We start from the raw sequence: 27,604 nt of genomic DNA, 5'->3' as shown, positions 1-27,604 counted from the left end.
TTGTTTTTTTATGGGACAATATAGTAAAGATCAACATAGCCAAAGTTTAAAACACAAGGGACCTATAATCTGTTTCATAAGTATTAAAATTATATAATTTCATTTTAGATTGTTTTCGTTCTTGAAAGAGCAAACCATAAAACACAACTAGAACATGACCTAGACTCTATTTCATCAGTATGAAAATTATATAAAAGCATCAGAGTTTTTTCCTTCTTGAAGGAGCAAACCATCAAACAACTAGAACAGGGACTTAGACTCTTCCATAAAGAGTTTTCCTTCCTGAAGGAAGGACCCATCAAACACAACTAGAACAGGGTCCTAGACTCGTCTCCGCGACTGACACCTGATATGTACCAGCTTCCTGTATAAATAAATTAAAATTGAATCTCAGCATGCTAACATTAAATCCAATGCAAATAATCAAATGCAGAAAAATAGACCAATCACATGAAAAGTAGGGGGAAATATTTAAATATTAAATCAAAACTATGAAATACTTGAAGCCATGACATGATTTAATTTTTATTTGTCAACAATTATCAATATATACAAGAAGATCATGCTAAAATCAAATGAGATATCTTGACAAGGTAAAAAATAGAAGCAATATCACTTAAGTATTGATGATTTTATAATAGGCAGTAACTATGATTACTCAGGTAAGGAATTTAACAATCACAAATAATTATCTAAGTCACAATGTATGCAAATCTTATGATAAAGTAATTACAAAGCAAAACATTATAGAAATACAAATGCATCCCCACACAAACAACAAAATCATAACTAAATCAAACAATATGCCAAGATACACCATAAAAGATCAGATACCTGCTTAACAGTTGCCATCACACAAAACTTAACTTCTGTTCCCTTATTCATTACTTTTTGCCATACTTTGGTGCAAAAGGTTTGAGGCGCATTATCCCCAGAGCGTGCAGTAAAAGTAATGTAATACATAAAGCCGGAAACAGCTTGGATATTAGCCTTGACAAGATGATCAAACTCAAAATTCGCATTCTACATGGTAACAACACAAATAATAATAACAATAATCATTAGTTAACGAGATTATAGACTTAAACTAATATCAATAAAGCAAAAACCATCATAGACAATACATTTTGGTTATTGTAGACTTGCAAGGCTTGCTTAGCAAAATTGCACACAAGTTCGTCATATCTTCCACCCAGCTTCATGGGTCTAATTCCGCCAGCTAATGCACATCCAAACTCGGGAACATCAAATCCCTGTAAACAAGGTAGAAAATTCAAAACCTTAAAAGGTTAGATTATTATATTATATAAAAGGAATAAAACAGAACAAAAAGAAAAAAAAAAGAAGGTAAATTGTGTGCACATTGCTGCTGAAGGACCGGCTATAATACTCAGAAAGTTCAGCCTCAGTGAGTTGCTTACTAAAGAGACGCATAAAAACTGGTTCTGAATCGCAATCGTCGTCGTCATCTTCATCAGAAGAAGTTACTTCCACCGTGTTATTCAGTTTATCATCCACATCATCCCTTCCTCTTTTTTCTCCAGCACTAGCCATCTCTCTCTAACGGCCAATCTGATTTCAGAATCAATCAATAAATAACACAGAAACAGAAGAGAAACACGCGGAGTTTCAATTCAACGACGCACAAAATCACAAATTATGTGGATCGGAGAAGAGATGGCGGAGTACTTACTTAACTCGCCGGAACGTATGAACAAAGAGGTCGATGATGCTGGTTTTGATCGGATTCTGATTCTGTTGAATTGGTGTCACCTTGGATTTTTTTTGGTCAGGGACTCGGGCCACCAATGTGGCCCAGACCGAAAACAGAAGCCCATGCCCCAACCCCGACCCCGACCCGGCATTCAAACTTGCGTATCCCACACTTTTTTTTTTCTCCTTTTGGCTCTATGTATTCTTTCCAAGATGACATGCTCTTATTATGGGTGTTCGCGGTGCGGTACGGTTTGGTTTGGTTTGGTTTTAAGAGAAAAAGTCATTCGAATGCTTAATTTATGTGCAATGCGGTTTGAATTGGATGAAATTTTTTTGGAAATCCGATCCGATCCGATTAGATGACAAGTGGTTTGGATCGATTTAGATTTGCGGTTTTTTAAATAAAAAAAATTAAATACATATAACAAGTCTCAACATCAAATTTTAAATAATCAACAATGATATAACAAGTTTTAACAATATCTTAAAAAGTTAACGATAACATAACAATAGAAATAAAATTATAGGTTAGTTAAAATAAATAAATAAATAACATTTTGAACATAAAATATTTAATAATAATACATGAATAATAGAAAAATGTATAACAAATTGAACATATTATAAGTATAATTGTAAATATAATAATAAATAATAATATTATAGCACATTGTGTGGTTTGGATTGAATTGGATCGGTTATGAAAAGTAGATCCGAAATCCGATACAATCCAGTGGTTTGCAAAAAATAGAATCCAATCAAATCCGAATTAGTGCTGTTTTAATCGGTTTTCGATTTGGATCGGATTGAATGAACCATTTAATTTGGATCGGTTTGAATTTGAACACCCTGGCTCTTACCTGGGAGGAATTCAAATTAGATAGCCGCCCTCTCAATCATCGTCACTGTGGAATTTCTCAATTCTCAGCCAAAGCACATTATTTTTTCTCAAACCAATCTTGTAAAGACCGAGTCACTTTGGGTTACACTTAGAGCCTTTGCCTCAGATCATAATTGATCTGGCTAACAAACGCTTTCTTTGTATAATCAATGAAATATTGCAACAGGTGATGATTTCTATCTTGGTAGCTTGTCTCTTAACATATTTTGTTCATTCTATTGATTCTTACTTTCATTACGGATAATACGCAGAATTTTTAAAGATTGTTGCATGCTCCAATTTAAATGAAGGTTCCCTAATTTTGCTTCTCTGCCCACCTTATGTGCAAGAATATTTCCTTCTCTAGGAGTTCAAATTATGCCCCTACCAGTAATTGTTCCAATAACAACTGAATATGTCTTGAATAATTGTCCATACTTCTCTTATTGGACTCTTGGATTTGATTGCTTGTATGATTTTTAAATTATCTGAGAACTTTTTCCATGAACAAATTATTTGCAATGATTAGAGCTTGTCCGATTGCTAAAACTTCTGCTATTGTGACTGAGTTTGCTTGAATTAATCCGTAAAACCTAATAAAATCTTCCCTCTGTTGTCTCTATACACCACTCCTATAGCTCCTTTGCCTGTATTCTTTTTGAAAGAAGCATCCACATTTGCCTTGATCCAATCAGTAGGGGTGGCCTCCAACGAGTCTCTCTCTCGTTCTTTTTTGAACCTGTTTTTCTTTTATATTTATCTACTTTTTCGCTATTCTCCAAAACAGATTTTTCATTAGTTTAGCCCTCTTTATAGTCCAATTATGATCAATTCTTGCTGCTGGTACACTTTCTGATTTCTAGTCTTCCATATCTCCCACACTAGAAATTCTATTTTACTAATTCTTATATTTTCCTCCTCACCCTTATTGATTTGATTTTTTGTATGATAGTAATAAACTAGTCTCCAAACTTAGTATCTGTTTCTGTTGTTGGAATACATTGACAATCAGTTTCGAACCATGCAGCCCTTGTCTACTCACATAGCAATAATGCATGTTCTGTTGTCTCCACCTCTTTAGTACAAATCTGACATATAGGACTCTCAGCAATTCTCTTCTTGTACAACTTTGAATTTACCGGCACGATATCATGGGCTACCTTCCACAAAAATGATCTGATTTTGGAGGAACTTCCATTTTTTAAATTTCTTTCCATAACTCCCTCCTAGCATCACTTGTGGATGGGTTCCATAACCTTGTGATTGAAATTCTCTTTTTGCTGCGAAATAACCTGTCTTTATGGTATATATACCATCTTCTCTTGCAGGCTAGTATAAATTATCCTCCCTATTCATAAAATTAATTGGGGTTCTAATAATAGCATCACAAATTTCTGGCGAAAACATGCTTCTGATTTTGCTTTCATTCCAACCTCTTCCCACTTTAATGAGCTCTTCAACTTTCTGATGATCTTGTCTACCATTCTCCAGCACCCTACCTACTTCAGCTAACCAATTATCCCTCCATATATTAATTTTCTAACTATTTTCAACACCCCACTTTCCTTTTCTCCTTAACAATTTTTGCCCATGTAAAATGCTTTTCCATATCTACAAAGAATTCTTTCCAACCTGTGCCTCCCAGAAATTGCCATCCGGGTGATAGACAGCTTGTAGGATTTTTATCCAAATTGCATTTGGATTTTTTAAAGCTTTTCATGAAGATGAGCTATATTCTACATTTCAAGTCCTTGAAGCCTAATTCGCCTTCAATCTTACTCTTTGTTATTATGTTCCAATTCTTCCAATAAATACCTCTCTTCTTTTTGAATGTCACCCACCAAAATCGCACTACTCTTGAATTAATTCTCTTGCAAAACTGCTTGAAAAATTTTATCGCGTTCATAGCGTAGACTGGTATAGCTTGCACGACTGCTTTAATTAGTATTTCCTTGCCAACTTAGTGTGTCACCTTGGATTGACGGAGGTAAGTTTTGTTTATTGGGCTTATACGTTGGGCTCTTTTATAAATTATTTTTCACATGAAACGACCAATCCTATCCTTTGATAACAGCTACAAAAACGGACATTGGAAACCGTTTGTTTGACATTTGGATTCGAGAATTACGATATTTTTTTTGGGACGAAGCCAATTTTTCGTAATGTATAAATAAAAAATAAAAGGTATATTGAATCAAATGATGTGTAAAATACAATGCTCATGTTAAAGGCTATTTACATAAATAAAATATTTTAAAAAAATTATATAAATATAACTTTTTAAAATAAGTTATATTCGTATCCTAAATTAATTTTTATGTAAATCATGATAGCCTATCGTAATTTACGATTAGTACGTAATTCGTTGTATCCTACAGCAGATTAGAAACAAACTCATTCAAGCATAATCACCCGGCTAAGGAGAGAAAGGAACAAGTAATAAGTAAGAAAAAATATAACAGCTTTCTTTGTTAAGTGATGTTATGATTTATGATGATTTAGGATCATGTATGTTTGGATAAATGTAAGAACAAGGCCAAGTGTGGCAGCCAGTAAGGCAATGATGGTCCATGGCGAGCAGAAAAAAAAGTGTTATAGGCCTCTCCCATCAAACTTAGAACCTTGATCTTACCTCTCTTGGATTCAAAATGCATATGGATTTGGTCTCTGATGTGAGCGAACAATGGCGTCTCAGACACCAGAATAGTATCCATCTTATTAAACAACTTTCTCAACGTGAACGCAGAAGCTAGAAATTTTAGCTTGAACGTACGTTCAGAGGTGAAAGCACTTCTGGGTTCAGAATTCCAACAAATTGCCAAACATAAAAATGGGACGTTCAAGACACTCAAATGGACTTCTCTCTTCTCCAACGTGAACCCCAAACACACCCGAGTTCATAAACACTATAAATGAGCTACTCTCGAAGTTGTTGCCAAGATTAGGCCACATCTCATGGGCTACAAGATTAAGGAAGAAAGGAGCTGTTGAACCATCCACAGTTGACTCATAATCATGACTTATTTTCCTTGAAAATTGTCTCTGCAACCAACTTGATCCCTTTTTCTTCTCTGTGGAAATTTGTCACCAGAGTTTCTCAAATGTTAATAAACTAATTAGCCTTATTGAAGCATCAAACTCATTTTTGTTTCCTAATAAAGATAACAATTAACAAAGGATGCAGGGGAGGGGAAAATAAAAAGAGTTGCATCACCTTTAAAAGATTGAGTCTTTGGTGTTTTTTTATCCCTGGTGCTACTCAAATCAGCTTTGTTCTCCTCCTCTGTACCGGTTAATATCTCTCTAACACAAAGTGTCAAGTGTAAACAATATTTCTGGAATGAAAAACTACTTTTCTATATATGCACCTATTATGTATGTTATTTCAACTATATGGACCAAATTTTATTCAATTTAATGCAAACTAAAGTAGCCTTGATAAGTGGATTATGCTTTCTTCTTGGCATATAGTAGCAACCGTGTAACTAAATTAAGGGTTCATGCATGTATTGTCCCTTAATTAAACCAAATATGTGAGTGCTATGAAAATTTTCCATGCATGATATGATATATATACACGTTACCATTCAAGAAGGATTAATTAAATACTAATTACATACCAACCTTATTTTATTCAGTACGATGTCCATTCTTGGTGGAGAATGTTGTTGCTCTAGCTCCCCTTTTTATGAGGAATTCTATCCTACTATTCTTTTTTATTTAATGTTTTGTTTTTTACATCTATTCAATTTTGATTTTTTTTTTAACGGGTACTTTACCAAGACTATTATTTTTTTTTGGAAAAGTATTGGATACCAAAAGATTATTTGCCAACTTTTGACAACAATAATTAATTATTATTTTTTTTATATTTTAAAAATAAAAATAAATAATCAGCATTAATAACCATTTTGAATTATAAGGATTAGTAAAACAACCCTCCAATCCATAATTCCGTATTCTCCTCTTTTCCATCGCGATAACCCTCTCCTGATCGCGCCCTACCCTCACTCAAACCACTCTCGCCGTCGTCGTCCCTTGAGAGTGTTTTCTTCCCTCACATTTTGTATTGCCTCCAACCACCGTAGTGCCTCTCTCGCAATTCGAAGCGCCGTCGACCACCACGGCACCATCCTCGTTGCAATTCGTAGCCCTGCCAGCACATCATCGTTGTTCTTGTTAGGGTTGAACACGGATTAGGTATAATCAAACTTTCGAACCGATCCGGACTAAAATTATCGGATCGGATCTAATATCCGCAGTTTTTAAGTTTGGATCCGATCCGCACATTTACGGATTGGATCGGATATCAGATATATCCGCAAAACACAAAAAATATTTTTAAAAGCTTATTTTTATTAAAAAATATCAATAAAATTTATTTTTTTATTCTTTTAATATGTTTACTCTTAAAATAATATTAAATATACTTTTCTTAAATAATAAATTAAAATAATATAACATATATGATAATTATTAGTTGAAATAAAACATAAAAAGAATATTTACTTATTTATTTCTTTATTTTTGCGGATACATGGATATGCGGATTCCTACACAAAACCCGCAATCTGATCCTATTAATTTGCGGATCAGATCCGATCCAATCCATATCCGCAATTTTCGGATCGGATTCGGATAAACACCGCGGATTTGCAGATCGAATCCGATCTATAAACACTCATAGTTCTTGTCGGCGAGATTCTTGGTGCCGCAACCCTCCTCCCCTTGGGGTTTGCAGATCACCTCCACAACCCTCTTCCCCTCATGGTTCATAGATCACCACCGCAGCCCTCCTCCCCACCACCACCACAACCCTCCTTCTCCTCCCCTTAAACGAAACAAGGAGAAAATGTTGGTTTACTGTTAAAGTATGATTTTAATCATCTAGTGTTTATGATATTTTTTTTCTCCAGATTATCTTGTCTCAGTTGATTCCTATACGAATTTGTAGGTGCATATTCTGAATCATTCCCTATTTGTTTGCTATTGTATAGTTTACTCATGTTAGGGTTCTTAGCATAGTTGTAAAAACCGGACCGGACCGGTCGGTTTGACCGGAAAATTGGTGAACCGGACCTTATACCGGTCCGGTTTAGTATTCTGATCGCTTAAGAAAATGAACCGGTCAAAATCGATACAAACCGATCAAACCGGTCCGGTCAACAAGTGGTCAATGGTCAACCTGCGTGCCGATGACGTCATGCTGACGTCAGCATGCGGGTTGTGAAATCAGAAAAAAGGCATTGTAAGCAATGGGAGTCGAACTTGGCTCTTTTGGAATGAAGACCAAGTTAACAACCACTAGACTAACCCATTTCCTTGGCGTTTTAAATGCTTTTTAAAATATATATATCAATTCTTTCTAACTAATATATATATATATATATATATAAACATGAAAATACTTAACTCATTTTTTAATTGAAGTATAAATTAATTAATTTTAAAATAAAAATGATAATGAATAAAAAAATAAAATAAAAATTACTTATTCTGAAAAAAAAAAAATTATATAATTATTTAATTATATAAAAATATTTAGACCTTGAAATTATTTTTTGGATATAATTCATAGATTGTTATTCTTATTGTATCTAATTAAGATACTATATAGTAGTATGAACTAATTATATGTTTATATTTGTATTAGTTATTTATAGAATTTGACTTAACTGTTCTTAAAATGTTAGTAAAAATATGTATTTCAAATTTTAATTTTAAGTTTTTGACTATTTTATATTTTTTATTCATGTGAAACCGGTTTTATCGGTTCAACCAGCGGTTTATCGGTTGAACCAATAAACCAGTGAACCAGTAACCTGACCGGTTTGATCACCGGTCCGATTCTTACAACTATGGTTCTTAGTTCTTAGCTACTAACATTATTTTTTTTTTTATGAATCTTTTTGTAGCTTGTTAACATTAAAGAATACATTGAGGGATAATTTACTAGAAACTTGGGAGAAATTTTAGTCAAGTATGTACTATCCAAATTTTGTATTTTTGATACATTTTCTTGTTTTGTTGTAGCACATATATATTAATTTTATCTGAGATTATGAGTTGTGACTTTGTACATTAATATACAAATTGTGGGTCCTTGTGGAATTTGCAGTGTTTGTTAATTTTGGGGGTTTGTGTTCTTTTGTTGCTAACGAAGATTATTCTTGTTTTGTTGATTTAGTAATTTTCTACATTTAGTGTGATAATACTTGTAACATCCTGTGTTTTTTAATGATCTCAAGATTTTAAAGTTGAAAATAAAAAATGATTTTGAGAATATGTAATCACAATAATAATTTTCTGCATTTATTATGGTAATGTTTATAACATCCTTTGTTGCTAATGAAGATTATTCTTATTCTATTGATTTGTGGGATTTTGTGGTCTGATTGTTGCTTATGGTTTTGATGATGTTGTGGATAAAGCTTTTGGAGATGATGCTGTTACTGAATTGGTGCAAGAATAGAAGGTAACAAACATGAGTAAAAAGAAGGATCAAAACAACTGAACATACTTCAATTTTTTTATAGTTGGTAGTCAAAAATGAAAATAAATTCATTTAGTTTGATTCTTATGCAAGTGTGTAAATGATTTGGTTTTTTCTTGCTGATGTATGGCCATTAAAAAGGGTTTATTATGTAGAGGCTAAGAAAATGAATAAAAGATAGTTAATTCAGGATATTACTCATCTGTGATGGAGATAATGGATCTTTTATCTTATTATTATTATTTAAATTCAATTTTATGCCAAACCTTAATGGATATGCTCTAAATTATTGCATAGATCCGCTTGGGGTGAGTTATGAATTATGGACCAGTAACATTTTGTATGTTACATTAGTAAAGTATGAGCCTTGTAACTGGAGCATATACAAAACGTTAAGTTAGTTCTTGTTACAGTTTTGAATTATTATTATTATTATTATTATTATTATTATTATTATTATTATTATATATGTTTAGTAACCTGTATTTATATACGTTGCTTAGAAATAATTTAAGATTGTAGGAATGATTGAAATTAATAATACATTTAATAAAGACACATTCAAACAAGTTTTAAATAGAAGACAAATCCATTAAAGACACATCTATAAAAGATATATCCGAGTAAGTTTTAAATAAAAGACATATCCATTAAAGACACATTTAAAGAAGTGTGAAACGTAACAGAGGATACATTCATTAAAGACACTTCTAATAAAAGACATATTTATTAAAGACACTTCCAATAGAAGACATATTCATTGAAGACACTTTTAATAGAAGACACATTCAAACAAGTTTTAAACAGAAGACACATACAACAGAAGATACATATCTATTAAAAATAAAGTAGAGGATATGGCTGCACGGTAAAAGTTTTGGGTAAATTAAGTTTACAATAATAAATATGAGACACTAGAATTAACTTTGGGTAATTAGGAATGTAACTTTTTAAATGAAATGGATTTTGGAGTCCAATTCAATTAAAATTGGTAGAAATTAGTTAAATTCTTGTTAGTTACATAATAAAATTGTATTTGTTTTATATTCGGGGGATGTTAGATTTCATTCATACTTCTTGTTTACTTCAGTTTTGTGGTTGATACTAATTCTAGCTAGTTTTTTACATATTAATAAGCATATTAAATGTGAAAATTTCACAATTAACGAGTATAAAATAGACCTCTAATCAATATAAAATAGACCTCTACTAATACGAGAGAAAAAAAAAGTATTACATGTTGTGTAAGAAGATAGAAAATGTCATGAAAATGTTATAAGATCTTTTGTGTTAAGTTTATTTCAATGGAAGTAATTATTATAATTTTATATTTTTAGATTTGAATAATATATATAATTAAATAATTGATAAAATATGTCAATGCGTTCAATCAGTGTCATGAAAATTGGACCGAATTGATCTCCTGCCCAATCCAATCGATGCATAAAATTGCCTTGTAAAAAATCGACAAAAAAATCAGTCGAACCAACGTCGTTTCATTAAAAAAAAAAACTAAAGGCCTAAACGTCCCGACCCCGCCCCTTTTCTCTTTCATACTTCCTCACCCAATCATAACCCTCTTCATGGAAAAACCCAACCACCATTCCATCGCCAAACTCTTCTCTTCCAATAGAAGGTGTTGTCACCGCCAGCGGAAATAGATTGTGGGTACTGCCGATCTCTTCTCCTCTTCTCGATTCTCATTGTTTCTCTTCTCAACATTGTCGCACAAAGGTCTGTGTTGAGCTTGGGGCATCGCCATCGCAAATGTTTGCTCTCTCTCTCTCTCTCTCTCTCTCTCTCTCTCTCTCTCTCTCTCTCTCTCTCTCTCTCTCTCTCTCTCTCTCTCTCTCTCTCTCTCTCTCTCTCTCTCTCTCTCTCTCTCTCTCTCTCTCTCTCTCTCTCTCTCTCTGCTATTGAGTATGCACCGCACTGTCACATCTCTTCTTCCCTCGCTACCGGTAGCATTGCCGCCTCTAGTTATTTTTTTGTTATTTTGTTAATTTTATTTATTCTGATTTCTGAGTTGCAAGTTGCTGATTTTTCTACTTGTGAGTTGTTGATGGTGCTATGATGCAGTGCTTCACTGCATTGTTTATGCTGGATTTTTTTATTCTGAGTTGTTTATGTTATGATTCTGATTCTAAGTTGTTTATGCTGATTTTTTTTTATTGTGAGTGGTTGATGGTGCTATGGTGCAGTGTTTTATTGTATTGTTTATGCTAGAATTTTTTTTATTCTAAGTTGTTTATATTGGAATTATAGTTATTAAACCCGACTCGACATGTCCAGTTTGACTAAAAACTCGATCACCTGGTTGAATTGAGCCATTCTTTGGACCGGTCAAGCATCAGGTTCGGTTGAAAGTTCAACTCATCCTGTTCTAGTGACCCGGTCGATTTATATAATTCGAACGGGTCATGCTTAATATTTTTATTTTTAAATTTAAAAAACGGTGTCGTTCTCTTTTTAAAATTTGGTAAAAACCGAAAATCTAGCCTAGCCTCACCTTCCCATTATAGTTGTCAGAACTGGACCAGATCAGTCGGTTCAACTAAAAAACTAATAAACTGATCACATGGCCAGTCCAATTGGTGTATCTAATCGTATAAGAAAAAGAACTGGTGAGAATCAGTTTGTGCTTGCCTCACACAGTGTTAGCGCCGCCTGCACCCGCATTGTCGCCTCTACTCCGCGAAGACGAAGCTGCTCCAGCCATGCCTTTGCGTCCAGAAAAGAGGAGAGCCGTCTTCACGCCGCGCGCCTGAGGAGAACCATCACAGTTTTCATCGTCGCCGTTCATAGGAGAGCTGCCTTCGTCGCCATCCAGAGAAGAGTCGTCCTTCATCGCTGTCAGAGGAGAGCCGCTACCGTTCACCTTCTTCCTTTAACTGCGTCACTCACTACTTCCTGCTCAAAGCTTCGTCGCCTACGCCTCTAGTCTGCCTCTGCTCTGCCGTCGCTCACCGATCGGACCAGACCCATATTAAGCCCAAGAACCAACCCAACTTCACTAAGCCACATGAGCATCAGCTCATTTTTTCCCAAATCACATGAAACACGTTCATGGAGGGGAGAGTAAGGGAAGAGAGCTTCCAACATCTAATTCAATCTCAAATAACTTTTCGCTCTGAGCTCCGATCATCGCACCGTTTGTGGCCACGTGACCGAAGCGTCGAGTTCTACAAAGCCCAATCAATAATTAGGTAAGAAAATTACTTCTGTGTTCTAATTTTTTCCTTTCTAATTTTGAAAATTATGAGTAATTATGTTGAAAAGTGTTTAATTCTGGAGTTTAGGCTCGAATTAGCTTGAGAAAAATATTCACTCTTGCTTATTTGGTACTTGGGTAAGGTGAAAATTCTAGAACCTTAGCTAATTCTTTGATTTTTTGTGTTGGATATTAAATTTTGTGTGTGAATTGAAGCTTGGTTGCAAATATTGGAGATTTGGTGGAGTTTAGGTGTCATTGTTTTGGAGATTTTGGATCCTTGGGGCTGTGTTTGGTACCTTTTGGTGGTGTTTCGGGTTATACGAGAAAATCAACTAAGGTATGATTTAGGTTTCTCGTATTTAATATATAATGTTTTGTGAAAACTTAGGCTAGATGATCATAGGATAGGTTAGAATTGTATGCTTGTGTTAAATGCTTAGTAAAGTTTATAAAGGATGTTGAATTAGTATGATAATGGGTTGACGATTGTTGCTTATGGTTGGTAGTTGATGATGTAGTGAAAATTATGAATTTTTGGAGATTGATTGGTAATTTAGTTGACATGGTATGTTGAGTTGATAATGCATAATAAATTCAATGATTTGTTGATAATGCATGGAAACGTTAATGATTTTATGATATGAGTATAGTTGATGTGGTAAAAGGATTAATGATTTTGATGTTATGATTGAAAATGTTGGAAGGAAATGTATGTATAATTGAGGTATGATTAGTTATGGTAGGGTGTGGGACTATGTTGTTATGATTTCGGTATGTTTTGGTGCAGGGTAATGTTGGGTGAATATGGTTAACGAGTTAAGTTTTGTGAAAATAGAGGTTTGGAAGATTTTGTGAAAATATGATTTTTGGCCGAATTTTGGCGAGCCATAACTCGGCTTCCGGACTCCCAATTTATTTCAAACTTATTTCATATGAAAATTGGATCCGTAAAGTTTACACCGTTCAAAGAATGGATGAAAAATGTTTTAAAATGAAAAAGTTATACACGTCGAAAGTTTGGAGGGCAAAACTAAAAATTCTGCAGCATTCAGCATTTTGTTGATCTGCATGTCTTGCGTACACGACCACCTGTACACAATGCGACCAACCTTTTCGGGTTGAGAATCTCGCATACGCGAGCAAGGAGCTTGCGTACGTGAGCATGGAAAAATGTACGCCCACGCCTACGCGTGACGTCTCAGTAATGCACTCCCACGCGTACGCGTGGCCTACGCGTACGTGTGGCCCCTGTTTCAGCAACCTACTTTTTGTGTTTTAAAGCTAAATTTCAAACTTGTAAACCTCTATTTTTGCTCTCCAGTGTCCTAAACTTAAATAAATTATAGAAAAGGAGTTGAACATTGAGAGGATAATAACTTACGAGTGAAGAAAGATTGTAAAGAGGTGATGTAAGTTGAAAAGTTTAACGGAGATGCTGGTTTGTAAATAAATGTGATTGTGACCCAGGTAATAGGCAGTGGCGATGTCCACTTGCTCCGGATATGAGAGAGAGAGGAAGAGTTATGAAGAAATGAATTTAACTATGGAGTAATAAATGAATGTATGTTTGAGATACCTGGACAGTAACAAAGGTTGTGGTTCGTCCCGCTTGCTCCAGGTCAATGCTTGAGATACCTGGGTAGTAACAAGGATGGTGGTTCGTTCTGCTTGCTCCAGGTCAGTGATTGTGACGCCTGGGCAGTAGCAAGGATTGTGGTTTGTCCCACTTGCTCCAAGTTGAGCTCTTAAACACCCGCCTGGATAGTAGCCGTAGTAGTGGTTATTCCACTAGCTCTGGGTTAAGCAGGTAGTAGCAAGGGTGTTGTAGTTCAAACTCACTTGCTCTGCAATGGGTGTTTGAGTCCATGGTTAGCTCCCAGGACGTGTCGGATTGGCTATATAACCGATAGATGATATCATTAGCCATAGGACAGACATGCATCATATGCATTTGTGTGTTTTGATTGCTTGTGCATTAATTAGGCTTGTCTATGTGATTATTTTGCTTACTTGCTAAATTGTTACCTGCTGTATTTGTATCCTACATGTGCTTGCTTTGCCCGTTTGTCTGTCTATGGTTTCACCGGAGTTGGAGGATTGGAGGAAAGGCGGAGAATTGAGGGTTTTGGATAGTATTTGGTTAAGTTTAGGAATCCTTAGAAAACCACCTTATTTATGGTTTCAGTTTTAACTCTTAAGTTTTATAATATGAGTGTCGGCATTCTAGGATTGCCTCTGGCATTCCCAGGACCTTATATCTTATGTACGTGGCACATTTACCATGCTGAGAACTCCTGGTTCTCATCCCATACGATATTTGTGTTTTTCAGATGCAGGCAGAGAGGCACCTCGCTAGGCATCTGGAGCTCTCCGCAGCAAAGTGGGCTTTTTGGGATTATACTTTTGTTGTGTTTGGTTATATATATATATATATATATATATATATATATATATATATATATATATATATATATATATATATATATATATATATATATATATATATATATATATATAGGTGCTATCTATGGTGGCAGTAAAGGTTCAATGCCTCAAATGGCTAAGCCGGCTGAACCAACCAGTGCCTGACACCTAGGGAGTTTGGAGGTCGCTTGACTCTCGGGTTCACTATGGCAATGATGGTAAAATTGTTAATGAAACACAATAAATATATGTTTCTATGGTTAAAACTGAATTAACAAAAATTTCACCCAAAAAAAATTAAAAGAAAATTAAATTTTTATTCAGTATTTGATTTGGGAAAAAATAAATTATGCTTCTGTTGTGTGCTCTTTCTAAGTCTATCACAGGAGGGGTCCTTTTCTGTGAACGACTTGGTGACCATGTGGTGAAAAAAATGTCGTTGATAGTGTAACGTCGCTAGTATTCGTGGAGAGTATCTCCGAAACCATGAATGGAATGTTGTCGGTGGAACAAGTTGGTGTTCCCTTCATACATCGCTGGGGGAGGAGCGCCTCATCCAAGTTACTACCTTGTGCTCCGGAGGCTGAAGCAAACCTAATGACTATAATAAACGGGTCCTGTAATGAATGACATTATCAAACATCCTTGACGCAAGCATCAATGTTGCCTTAGTCTCATCTTCAGTCTTTACCATTAAACACGCCAATAACTTCAAAATCATCATTTCGCATTCTACCATGCCTCCGGCCAATAATAGATCCAACATCATCGATACAAAACCAATATTGCTTCATCAACTTTCGAGCTCATTTTCTGGAACGACGTCCGCCGCAACCTAATACCCCTGGTAGAAGAGACAAGAGTTACCGTAGTTAATTTCTTAAACAAAGATTAACCTAACTAACTATGATGCCACTTGTCATCTTCTCATTGGATGGTCAATGGATAGCCACCACTAGTCACCGAAATTGTGGCCACCAGAGACGTGGCCATATATGTATAGATTCTCCCTTGTATATATGTTTTACTTTTACACCTCATAGAGGTTTATGGAGAACTAGGGTTGCTTTTATGTATTTTGGGTTATGAATTATATATATACGTATGTAACTATTCTCTGGCCAGTCTTAGCTTCGCCGGATGAGTTCGGAGCTTGATATTTTGTATCTTGATCCTCTATTCTTACTTTCTATATATATATATATATATATATATATATATTATTTTAGAGGTCGTAATACCACACCACCTCTGTTTTACGACTTAAGCGTAAAGCTTTGTGTGGTACGGTGTTATACCTAGCAGCGGAAACAATATAAATATCCAACACAAGAACAATATGAAAGCACTCACAACACAATATGGCAGCAACTATGAATAAGAAAATATAGCAACTAAAGCAATAATAAGAACACACCGAGATTTTAACAAGGAAAACCCCCTCAATGTAAGAGGTAAAAATCACAAGTCATCCAGACCAATGAAATAGCTCCACTATAATCAAATGAAGTGCAAGAGAGTCTCAAACAAAGCACAAAAACGTGCATATAACCAGCCAAATCATCAAAGCACCAAAGCTTACAAATGAGAAGCAAGAAGATGAAAAATACCGAAAAATAGAGCTGCTATTCAAAGCCTATTTCTCCCTCTGCAGCTCACTAATTAAATCTTTACCGTTCAGAATGAAGAAAAAAATGAGAAGAATCTGCAGTCTAAATTTCACGTCGATCCAATGGTGAAATAATGAGAAACTTCTGTTCAAATATTGCTGCTCTGTGTAAAAATGGGAAACCTATTTTCTCTCTTGCGAAGCTAATTTCTCCCACTGCAAACCTTTAATCAACATCTCCACCGACCAGAATGAAGAACAAAATGAGAGAAACATGCAGTTCAAATTTCATGCCGATCCATCGGTGAATGAATGCGAAACTGCCATTTGAAATTTACTACTTTGCATAAAAATGGGAATTCTGTTTTCCCTCTTCTCTCTTATTTTGGTGGCTATACTCTCTCACTCAATATTGACCCCAAAATATGATTAGGATAGAGACACAAGGGTGCAAGAATACACCCCCAAAAATTTGGGTTTGGGCCTCACAAAGGAGAGAAAAAAAACCCAACAAATCTCCCCCTTCTCGACTAGGTGGAGGCCCTCGCCATTCCGACGATCAAACAACATGTTTCAAGCTTATCTCTTGACAATGCTTTTGTCATCATATCAGCACCATTGTCATCAGTGTAAACTTTCTCAAGTTCCAACAACTTGGAGTCTAACACATCCCATATCCAGTGATACCTAACATCAATATGTTTAGATCTTGCATGACAAGTAGAATTCTTGGCAAGATGAATAGCACTTTTACTATCACACAACAATACATAACGGTCTTGCTTGAAACCAAGTGCTACAAGAAAATTCTTCATCCACAACAACTCTTTATATGCTTCAGTTGCTGCAACAAACTCTGCCTCTATGGTAGAAAGTACAACACACTTCTGTAACCTTTACTGCCATGAAATAGCTCCTCCTGCAAACTTGACCAAATAACCTGAAGTAGACTTTCGAAAATCAATATCTCCTACCATGTCTGCATCAGTAAAGTCAACAAGCAAAGGTTTCTCACCACCAAAACTCAAACTCAAGTTAGTTGTACCTTTCAGATATCTCATAATCCATTTAACAGTATTCCAATGTTCTTTACTTGGAATAGAGAGAAAACGACTCACAGTACCAACCGCATGAGAAATGTATGGTCTAGTACACACCATAGCATACATCAAGCTTCCACCATTATCAGTACGAATGCATTTCAATTTCTTTCCAGTTTCTCTTTCAACAGAAGCTTGAAATTGCTTGAACACATTCAAAACTTGATCTTTGGTCTTCAAAGTGTAAAACCATAATTTTCTAGAATGATCATCAATAAAGATTACAAAATAGATAGACCTTCCAAGTTTTCTTGTCTTCATTGGCCCACATACATCAGAATGCACGAAGTCAAGTATCTCCGGCTTCCTTGAAGGTGGATAGCTCTTGAAAGAAACCTTGTTTTATTTTCCAGCAAAGCAATGGTTGCACTTTTGCAAAGCAACCTTGCAACCAGATAAAAGATTCCCGTTGGATAACATATTCATGACTTTCTCACTAATATGACATAATTTCTTATGCCATAAATCAATTCCATCAACAAACTCAGCAGCATTAATAACATCTTTCACAATCTTTGTTGGAGTTAAATAAAGAGTAGAATATCGTGTACCTCTAGCAACAACCATGGAACCCTTGATGAGCTTCCAACTATCACGAGAGAATGAGCTATCCAAGTCTTCATCACAGAACTTACCAACAGAAAGTAAGTTCAACCGAATATCTGGAACATACTTCACACTCTTCAAAGTCAACTTGGTACAGTTGGATGTTTTTAAGCAAACTTGTTCAACACCGGCACATTTTACAACATCTTGATGAGCCATTTTCATATCAACAAAATCACCAGGAGTATAAGATGTAAACAGATCCCTCCTAGATGTAACATGAATAGAAACACCACTATCAATCACCCAACTAGTGCTATTATCAATAAGGTTAACAAATTCAAACTCCTCAACAAGAAGAAAATCATCATGAGTTACATTAACCTTGTCTTCGTTGCTACCATCATCTTTATTTGTGCTCTTGTCTTTACTTGCCTAGACTTTCTCCTTCTTTAGCTGCCAACAAAATTTCTTCACATGTCTCTTTTGACCACAATGATGACACTTAATATTTTTATACTTTACTCGAGACTTGCTTCTGCTTTGATCTCTACTTTTAGGACCTCGACTTTTTCCTAGACTTAGAAACAAGAACATCTGAATGTGTAGTCGATGTACCTTATGACTTTCTTCTCATTTCTTTATTCAAAATACTGCTCTTGGCAAGATCCATAGAGATTACACCATCAGGAGCAGAATTGGACAATGACATTCTGAGAATTTTCTACGAGTCTAGTAAAGAGCCAAGACATAACAATCCTTGAACCTCTTCATCAAACTTAATACCCATGGAAGATAACTGATTCATAATTCTTTGGAAGTTATTCAAGTGATCTGTCATTGATGTCCCATCTGTATACTTCAAAGCCAACAACTGCTTGATCAAAAACATCTTGTTATTTCCAGTTTTTCGAGCATATAACTAATCAAGTTTAATCCAAAGGGTCCAAGCATGTGTCTCTCCAATAATATGGTTCAACACATTATCGGCAATCTACTGCCTAATATATCTACAAACTTGTCTATGCAACAAAGTCCAATCGTCATCAGATTTATTATTAGGCTTCTCTATACCAAAAACTGGTTGATGAAAATTCTTGACATAAAGTAAATCTTCCATCTTTGACTTCCACAAATCATAATTAGGACTATTAAGAGTAATTATCCTACTAGTATTAGTATTAGCTTCCATTGTTCACAGAATCACAAGCCTAGAAAAATATCAACAAGCTCTAATGCCAGTATGAAAGAGCCTAGCAACGAAAACAATACAAATATCCAATACAAGAATAATATGGAAGCACTTACAATACAATATGGCAGCAATTATGAACAAGCAAATATAGTAAGTAAAGTAATAACAAGAACACACCGAGATTTTAACGTGGAAAACTCCCTCAATGTGAGAGGTAAAAATCACGAGTCGTCCAAACCAATGAAATAGCTTCACTATAATCAAATAAGGTACAAGAGAGTCTCAAACAAAGCACAAAAACGTGTATATAACCAGCCAAATCATCAAAGCACCAAAATTTACAAATGAGAAGGAAGAAGATGAAAAATACCCAAAAATAGAACTGTTGTTCGAAGCCTATTTCTCTCTCTGTAGACTACCAATTGAAATCTCCACCGTTCAGAATGAAGAAAAAAATGAGAAGAATCTGAAGTCCGAATTCCACATCGATCCAACGGTAAAATAATGAGAAACTGCTGTTCAAATATTGCTGCTCTGTGTAAAAATGAGAAACCTATTTTCTCTCTTGCGAAGCCAATTTCTCCCACTGAAAACCTCCAATCAACATCTCCACTGAACAGAACGAAGAACAAGATGAGAAGAACATGTAGTTCAAATTTTAAGCCGGTCCAACGGTGAATGAATGAGAAACTGTCATTTGAAATTTACTGCTTTGCATAAAAATGGAAATTCTGTTTTCCCTCTTATCTCTCACCTTGGTGGCTATATTTTCTCACTCAAAATTGACCTCAAAATTTAATTAGGGTAGAGGCACAAAGGTACAAGAATACACTCCCAAAAAGTTAGATTTAAATCTCACAAAAGAGAAAAAAAAAACAACTAAAATTATCCTATATTTAAAATTTTAAAAATTTATTCTATAGAATTTTTATTTTTTTTTTCAACACTTTTACTTTTGTGACAGGACATTGACTAGGAGACTTTTGAAACAGGACCAGAAATCAGTGTGAATATGGTAAAATCTTATACTTAATTATAACGTGAAAACTGATAAAGAACTACTATTTTCTTAATTTTAGTTTTACAATAGGAATAAAAATTATAATTAGAAGTTTTCAGCTTTTTGATAAAAACAGAATTAATATTTTTGTTATTGTTGTTAATCACCCTAAATTACCTATAACATATTAGTTCATTATACACATATTTTTATATTTTTAGAATTGAGGATAGATTCAAAATGAAGGGAGATCAATATAATAGTAATAAAAATTAATTAATTAGTCAAAATAATTAGAATTAATTAACTAGTCAATATTATTAGAGTATATAAAAATTTGTTAATTAGAATTAATTAACTAATTAAAATAATTAGATTATTTTTCAACTTCTGTGATTTTTTACCTATTTTAATATGAATAAAAAGTGTATATTTATTAGATCACCTGTAAAGACAGTGAAATAATATTAATCTAAATATTTTTTAAAAAAAAAACTAGGTTATTGTTGGATGTTATCTAGATTTTTTTTATCAATAGTAGATGTAGGTTTACTTGTTGTAATTTTTTTAGTGAGAGTACATAAAGAGTACATAGTACATAAGATGTAATAACTCAACGAATATTCTTTAAGAAATTTTTCATTCTTTTTAAAATGAGAAGAACTTATTTTTTTCCCTCTCTGTCCTTCTAGTTTATCGAACTATCAACATTACAGCTTGATAGTTTAGAACAGACTATAACAGTTGCGGGTGTTTTAGAGATGTGTTATAATGCACTACAAAAATCTGGTGGTGAAAACATAATTATTTCACCACAAGATTTAATTAATAACTATTTGACTGATCAAGAAGTTGAATGACTGAGAAATGATCCAAAATGTCTGGAGCATCTAGGAGTTACTGGATTGGATCTTAAAGATTGTGATGGAGCTTCAAGTTATATGGTTTTAAAGTGGGTACGTGAGAGTGGGTTTTGGTGGGTATTGGGTTTGGTTCCTCTTTGGTGTGGCCGGGTTTTCCGGTACTCACCATGTCCAAAAAAAAAAAAGTGGGTACGTGAGAATGATTGAGGAGAAATGCTTATTTGTAGGAAGATGGCAACCTAACTCAATTAGCAAGAGGTATTAATTTGATATTTTTTACATGTTTTATTATTTTTTTTCTTTTCACATGTTATATAATCTTATACGTACTCTTTATATTTATATATACAGCCCATGTTTAAGTTTGAAACCCTTAAACCAGTGGCTCCAAAAGATATGTGGGAAGAGCTGTAAATCAGCCCATAGTTGCTGATGTGATGGTAAATGGTAACACCTGAATTCGAAAATTTAGACCCTAATTATTATTTTTTTATTGTACAAAATATTCTTATTATTTTATTCTTATTATTTTAGATGGCTGATTTTTATTTTGTTATCGTGTAGAATGACATATATGTTAGTCCATCCATCTGATTTACATAAGATTAGGGTGAGACATGTGGTTTTGATTGTTGGACGTGGGCGTGTTACCAAGCCGGTTGGGGGACGGGTTGGAAGAGTATTATGTCGTAAAGAATTTTTGGAGATAGATTGGGGGATGGTGGGTATGGGAAGGTAAGCCTCGCATTTTTACCCTACTTTTATTCCATATATTGCATTCGGTTTGTATCTTTTATTTTTGGATTTTACATATTTTTCAGTTTTTAGAATTTGGTTGAAAATTAAAAATAAAAAGTACAAATAAAAAATATTAAATTAAAAAAATCAAAATTTTTATATTAATAGTTGCTTAGATAATTTTTTTTATTTGTTTAATATTAATAACAATTAATTATAACAGGAGTACATCAGGAGTACATAATGTTAACGGGTAATATAAATTTTACTATTAATATTTTGATTTTTTTTATTAGAAATTTAATACTAATTATTAGTATAATATTCATATTTATTATATCTTATTTGCTAATATTTTTTTAACCGAAAATAGAGAGACTCGAATTCGCCACCTCTTAAATAAATATGGAGAGACTATGTCATTTAAGTTATATCTTATTTGCTAATATTCTAACTATATTGTCTATTGAATATTAATAGATAATTTTGTATATAAATACTATAGTGTAATTAATAGGGTATCCTAAGGTTAATTCTTTGTAAAAAAATATGATATAATTCTCAAAATAATAGCTTAGCATACATCGAATTATATATAGTGATTCGATTTATTAGGATATGTTCTATACAAGCATAAATCGACTCAGTCAATTTTGATTTGCATGTTTTTTTAGTAATTTGAGTTAGGCTGATTCAATTTAGTACGAGAGTTGCTAAATTGAATTAGACTCGTTCGATTTACTTAAAACGTAAATTAGAGAAATCTATGTAACTTTTTTAGGTTTGGACTAATTGTGTAATTTTTTTATGATTTGGTTTATTTTTATATTTTATCCGAGTTAAATGATTATTCTCTTTTTCGCTCCTTTAATAGTGTTTTATTTTGATTTTTTTTTTAGAAACTATATTATTTAATTACTGTAGTGTACCAGATACAATATGCAATTTTATTTTCTGTATGTTCTATTTTTGTTTTAAATCTTTATTTCTTTTTTATTGTTCTTGAATTCGAATGTTAAAATTATATAAAATATTATAAGACACATTTACACTTTATATGTTAAACCAAATTAGTGAGAAAAATCTGTTTCTATGTTCGATTTCAGCATTAGGTTTAAATTTAATAGTTAAGAAAAAAGGTATAATCTGCAATTCTGCATGCAGAATTATTAGTCCCAAGAAAAATAAAATTTATATTTTCAGTTATTTTTTAATTTTTTGTATGTATATTAATGTCAACCTCTAATTTATAGCTTATAGTAAATTTTTTAAGGTTTAATTATTCGATAAATCTCTATAATTTTATTAAATTTTTAATTAAATTTTTATATTTTTTTTCAATTGAGTCTCTATACCATATCAAATTTTATAATTAAGTTTCTGTCGTGACAAAAATATTAGAATTAACAGAATATTCTATTAAACAGAACAAATATTCTTAACACTTGATTGAATATTCTGCATAAAGACAAAATTTGATATAGTAAAAAGACTTAATTAAAAAAATATATAATAACTTAATTAAAAATTTTATAAAATTATAGAGATTAACAAAATAATTAAACATTCAATGCTTCACGGATTCAATGCTTCACGGGCAGACAAGACAACTATGTAATAAGATAAAATTAATAAATTAATAAATAATAGTAACACTTTATCATTTAAAAATAAAATAAAATAAAATAAATACACGCAACTCTAAGAAAAAAAATTTTATATGATTTTTTGAGAGGCGAAATTTCAAAAAATAAAAACGGTTGGTAATTTTTAAAATTATGAGAACAAATAAACGCCAAAAATTTAGAAGTGAATTCGCCGATTCTTTTTTTTTTTAACAAAAAATGAATTTGCCCATAGCGAATTATCTTTTTTTTTTATATTTTAAAAATACAATTCCTTTTTATTATTCTAAAATTTTTAAAAATACAGTACACCAATATGAATTCTGATCAAGGTTCTGAAAATTGGATCAATCATCAAATCACTCTAATCATTTGTTTATTGATCCAACCGATTCAACTGACGGTTTAATCGAAAAAATTCGTTTAAAAATAGAATAATAAATAAATTATAAATAAACATCCTAAAATATAATTATAATCTAATATAAATCTTAAAATATTTTCAAATTTTAAAAAATTACATAAAATATCATCAACCAAATCCATATGATCTTATTAAAATACAAAAAAAAATCTAAATATTAAATGCTAACATAAAGATTTATCAATCATCAAAATTCACAAGAACTTGTTGCAAATTTGCTTCGGTCGGATCATCTTCACCTTTATTTCCACCCTCTTGTGTCTTGAGTAGAAAAATCAAGAGATGCAGCATAAATCATTCACGAAATTAAAAACAGCAGCAGCACAGTGAAAAATCAAATAATTATCAACAAGACCATAACTGAACTCAACAATAAGCATTCGCCATTCAGTACTAATCACACTAAACCTTTCACCAAAGATTAACCATTAACCAGCAATTACAAAACAGTAATTACACTAACATTGGCACATTATGAAACAGAGCCAGTAACCAGAGCAAAATTACAAAACAGAGCCAGCAACCAGCAACCATGAATTACAAAACAGTAATTACACTAACATTGGTAAATTATGAAACAAAGCCAGTAATCAGAGCAAAATTACAAAACAGAGCCAACAACCAGCAACCATCAATTACAAAACAGCAATTATACTAACATTGGTACATTTTGAAATAGAGCCAGTAACCAGAGTAAAATTACAAAACAGAGCCAGCAACCAACAACCATCAATTACAAAACAGCAATTGCACTAACATTGGTACATTATGAAATAGAGCCAATAACCAGAGCAGAATTACAAAACCGAGCCAGCAACCAGCAATTACAAAAAATCACAAAACATTAAAATGAAATTTTGAACAAAATTTTCAGAAATTAAGAGAAAAAGAACCGAGCATTTAGAAATTAAACAGAGCCAGTAACCAGAGCAAAATTAAAAGGAAGAGACAGTAACCAGAAGCGGAAGCCAGGGAGGATGAGGACGATGTGCCGAGCTACCTGGGTTCTGGACAGGGAGAAGAGGAAGAAGCGGAGGCGCCAAAAACCTGGGGGCGGCGGCGGCAAAGAACCTAAGGCTAGGGTTTTGCTTCAAAGGGGGATGTTGAGTTCAGTTCACGAATGATGGAAAGGGGGGGGGGGGGTGTTGGGAGAAGGGGGGTTCACAGATGGTTTGGTTTTTTTTTTTATATAAAAAAAAAGGGCGTCGTTTTCTTAGAATCGGCCGGTTACCAGTCCGGTCCAACCGGCCAATTCTCAGCCGGTTCGATAGTTTCTACACAGTTCTCTCTCCAACAGTTGTTTTCATAGCCGGTTCCCGGTTAGACCGGTTCGATCGGCCGGTCCAATTTTCAAAACCATGATTCTGACCATCATATTTTAATAAATAATAATATTATATTAATTTTTCTGAAAATCACAAACCTGAGAACCATATACAAAAAGTGACAATTCTATTCTAAATTAATTTAAAATTTAAGATTTAGTAATAACAAAATCGTTATTTTTCATCAATAAAATAATTTATTTTATATTTTAGTCCTAAGAAAATAATTTAGTCACCTGGTTAGTTAGTTAAAATTTATATTCTATAGCATTATCTCACTCACTTGTATATATTCATTCATCAATTACAAAGAACATCACTAATTCACCATCAAGTTTATTTACTCTTCTTCATTCTATGCCGTTGATGAAATCACAACATGAATAGTGTTTTCAAATAAAAATCTCTCAAATAATGGATTTAAATAGAAAAAAAAAAAAAGCTAAACCAATGCAAGACAATCACCAACAGGGATATGAAGAATGAATACAAGGCTTAGAATGAGAATGAGAAGAAGAAATCAGAGAGCTTGAAACAGAAAAGGAATACATAAGCACAAGCAACTATGGAAATAGATGGGGGCAGAATTCAAAGTGAAGAAAACTTCATATGCAAAGGAATAATGTATAGTTGAATGCAAAAGAATGTAGAGGCTGCTAAGCAGTTCTGCCGATCACAATAAAATTTATCAGCTAAAACTGTCGTGGATTTGAAAACCTATGTATGATTAGAGCTCTAAACAGGTTTATAAAGGGTCCAACCTAGACTCTATTTCATCAGTATTAACATTATATAATAGCATCCGAGTTTTTTCCTTCTTGAAGGAGCAAACCATAAAACACAACTAGAACAGGGACTTAGACTCTTTCATAAGTATTAGAGAGTCTTCCTTCCTGAAGGAAGGACCCATCAAACACAACTAGAACAGGGTCCTAGACTCGGTCTCCGCGACTTACACCTGATATGTAACAGCTTCCTGTATAAATAAATTAAAATAGAATCTCAGCATGCTAACATTAACTCCAATGCAAATAATCAATGCAGAAAAATAGACTAATCACATGAAAAGTAGGGGAAAATGTTTAAATATTTAATCAGAACTATGAAATACTTGAAGCCATGACATGATTTAATTTTTATTTGTCAACAATTATCAATATATACAAGAAGATCATGCTAAAATCAAATGAGATATCTTGACAAGGTAAAAAATAGAAGCAATATCACTTAAGTATTGATAATTTTATAATAGGCAGTAACTATGATTACTCATGCAAGGAATTTAACAATCACAAATAATTATCTAAGTCACAGTGTATGCAAATCTTATGATAAAGTAATCACAAAGCAAAACATTTTAGAAGTACAAATGCATCCCCATTCCCCACACAAACAACAAAGTCATAACTAAAACAATGCCAAGATACACCATAAAAGATCAGATAAATCATGATGGTACCTTGCTTAATCAGTTGCCATCACACAAAACTTAACTTCTGTTCCCTTTTTCATTACTTTTTGCCATACTTTGCAGCAAAAGGTTTGAAGCGCATTATCCCCAGAGCGTGCAGTAAAAGTAATGTAATACATAATGCCGGCAACAGCTTGGCAATTAGCCTTGACAAGATGATCAAACTCAAACTTCGCATTCTACATGGTAACAACACAAATAATAATAAAAATAATCATTAGTGAATGAGATTATAGACATAAACTTAAACTAATATCGATAAAGCAAAAACCATCATAGACAATACATTTTGGTTATTGTAGACTTGCAAGGCTTGCTTAGCAAAATTGCTCACGAGTTCGTCATATTTTTTACTCAACTTAATGGGTCTAATTCCGCCAGCTAATGCACATCCAAACTCGGGAACATCAAATCCCTGTGAACAAGGTAGAAAAATTCAAAACCCTAAAAGGTTAGATTATTATATTATATAAAAGGAATAAAACAGAACAAAAAGAAAAAAAAATAAGGTAAATTGTGTGCACATGGCTCCTGAAGGACCGGCTATAATACTCAGAAAGTTCAGCCTCAGTGAGTTTCTTCATATAGGGACGGATTACAGCTGGTTCTGAACCACAATCGTCGTCGCCATCTTCATCAGAAGAAGTTACTCCCACCGTGTTATTCAGTTTATCATCCACATCATCCCTACCTCTTTTATCTCCAGCACTAGCCATCTCTCTCTAACGGCCAATCTGATTTCAGAATCAATCAATAAATAACACAGAAACAGAAGAGAAACACGCGGAGTTTGAATTCAACGACGCACAAAATCACAAATTATGTGGATCGGAGAAGAGACCGCGGAGTACTTACTTGACTCGCCGAAACGTATGAACAAAGAGGTCGATGATGCTGGTTTTGATCGGATTCTGATTCTGTTGAATTGAGGTTACGCTTAGGGTTTTTATTTTTTTCAACAACATCCATACTAAAATCAAC

At 33.5% G+C, this 27,604-nt stretch overlaps 1 protein-coding gene across 4 annotated transcripts; it reads right to left on the bottom strand.

Moving 5' to 3' along the window:
• Positions 1-59: 59 nt before the first annotated feature.
• LOC112776221 (uncharacterized) lies at positions 60-27,604 on the bottom strand. 4 transcript variants are annotated; one of them, XM_025820285.3, is made up of 5 exons: positions 27,479-27,604; positions 27,148-27,357; positions 1,125-1,253; positions 835-1,023; positions 60-364 (listed from the first exon to the last, which is right to left on the bottom strand). In XM_025820285.3, the coding sequence occupies exons 2-5, from the start codon at positions 27,337-27,339 to the stop codon at positions 299-301; spliced, it is 576 nt and encodes a 191-aa protein (XP_025676070.1). In that variant the 5' UTR covers positions 27,340-27,357; positions 27,479-27,604; the 3' UTR covers positions 60-298. The 4 variants fall into 4 exon arrangements, with proteins under 4 accessions (XP_025676070.1, XP_025676071.1, XP_025676073.1 ...); XM_025820286.3 differs by lacking the exons at positions 27,148-27,357; positions 27,479-27,604 and adding exons at positions 1,363-1,572; positions 1,694-1,828; XM_025820288.3 differs by lacking the exons at positions 60-364; positions 835-1,023; positions 1,125-1,253 and adding exons at positions 23,850-24,088; positions 26,612-26,802; positions 26,910-27,038.

The sequence above is a fragment of the Arachis hypogaea genome, chromosome 19, assembly GCF_003086295.3.
Source record: "Arachis hypogaea cultivar Tifrunner chromosome 19, arahy.Tifrunner.gnm2.J5K5, whole genome shotgun sequence".
Taxonomy (NCBI): domain Eukaryota; kingdom Viridiplantae; phylum Streptophyta; class Magnoliopsida; order Fabales; family Fabaceae; genus Arachis; species Arachis hypogaea.
Note: the sequence above shows the minus strand (reverse complement) of the source record. Positions and strands in the feature narration are given on the sequence as shown.

What these genes read in the sequence shown, in the direction of transcription:
- LOC112776221 (XM_025820285.3), bottom strand. Translation starts at nt 27,339, where the DNA reads ATGGCTAGTGCTGGAGATAAAAGAGGTAGGGATGATGTGGATGATAAA. An exon ending in AAGTCTACAATAACCAAAAT is followed by an intron (nt 1,024 to 1,124) that starts GTATTGTCTATG and finishes GTTACCATGTAG; the next exon opens with AATGCGAATTTTGAGTTTGA. An exon ending in TGATGGCAACTGTTAAGCAG is followed by an intron (nt 365 to 834) that starts GTATCTGATCTT and finishes TTATTTATACAG; the next exon opens with GAAGCTGGTACATATCAGGT.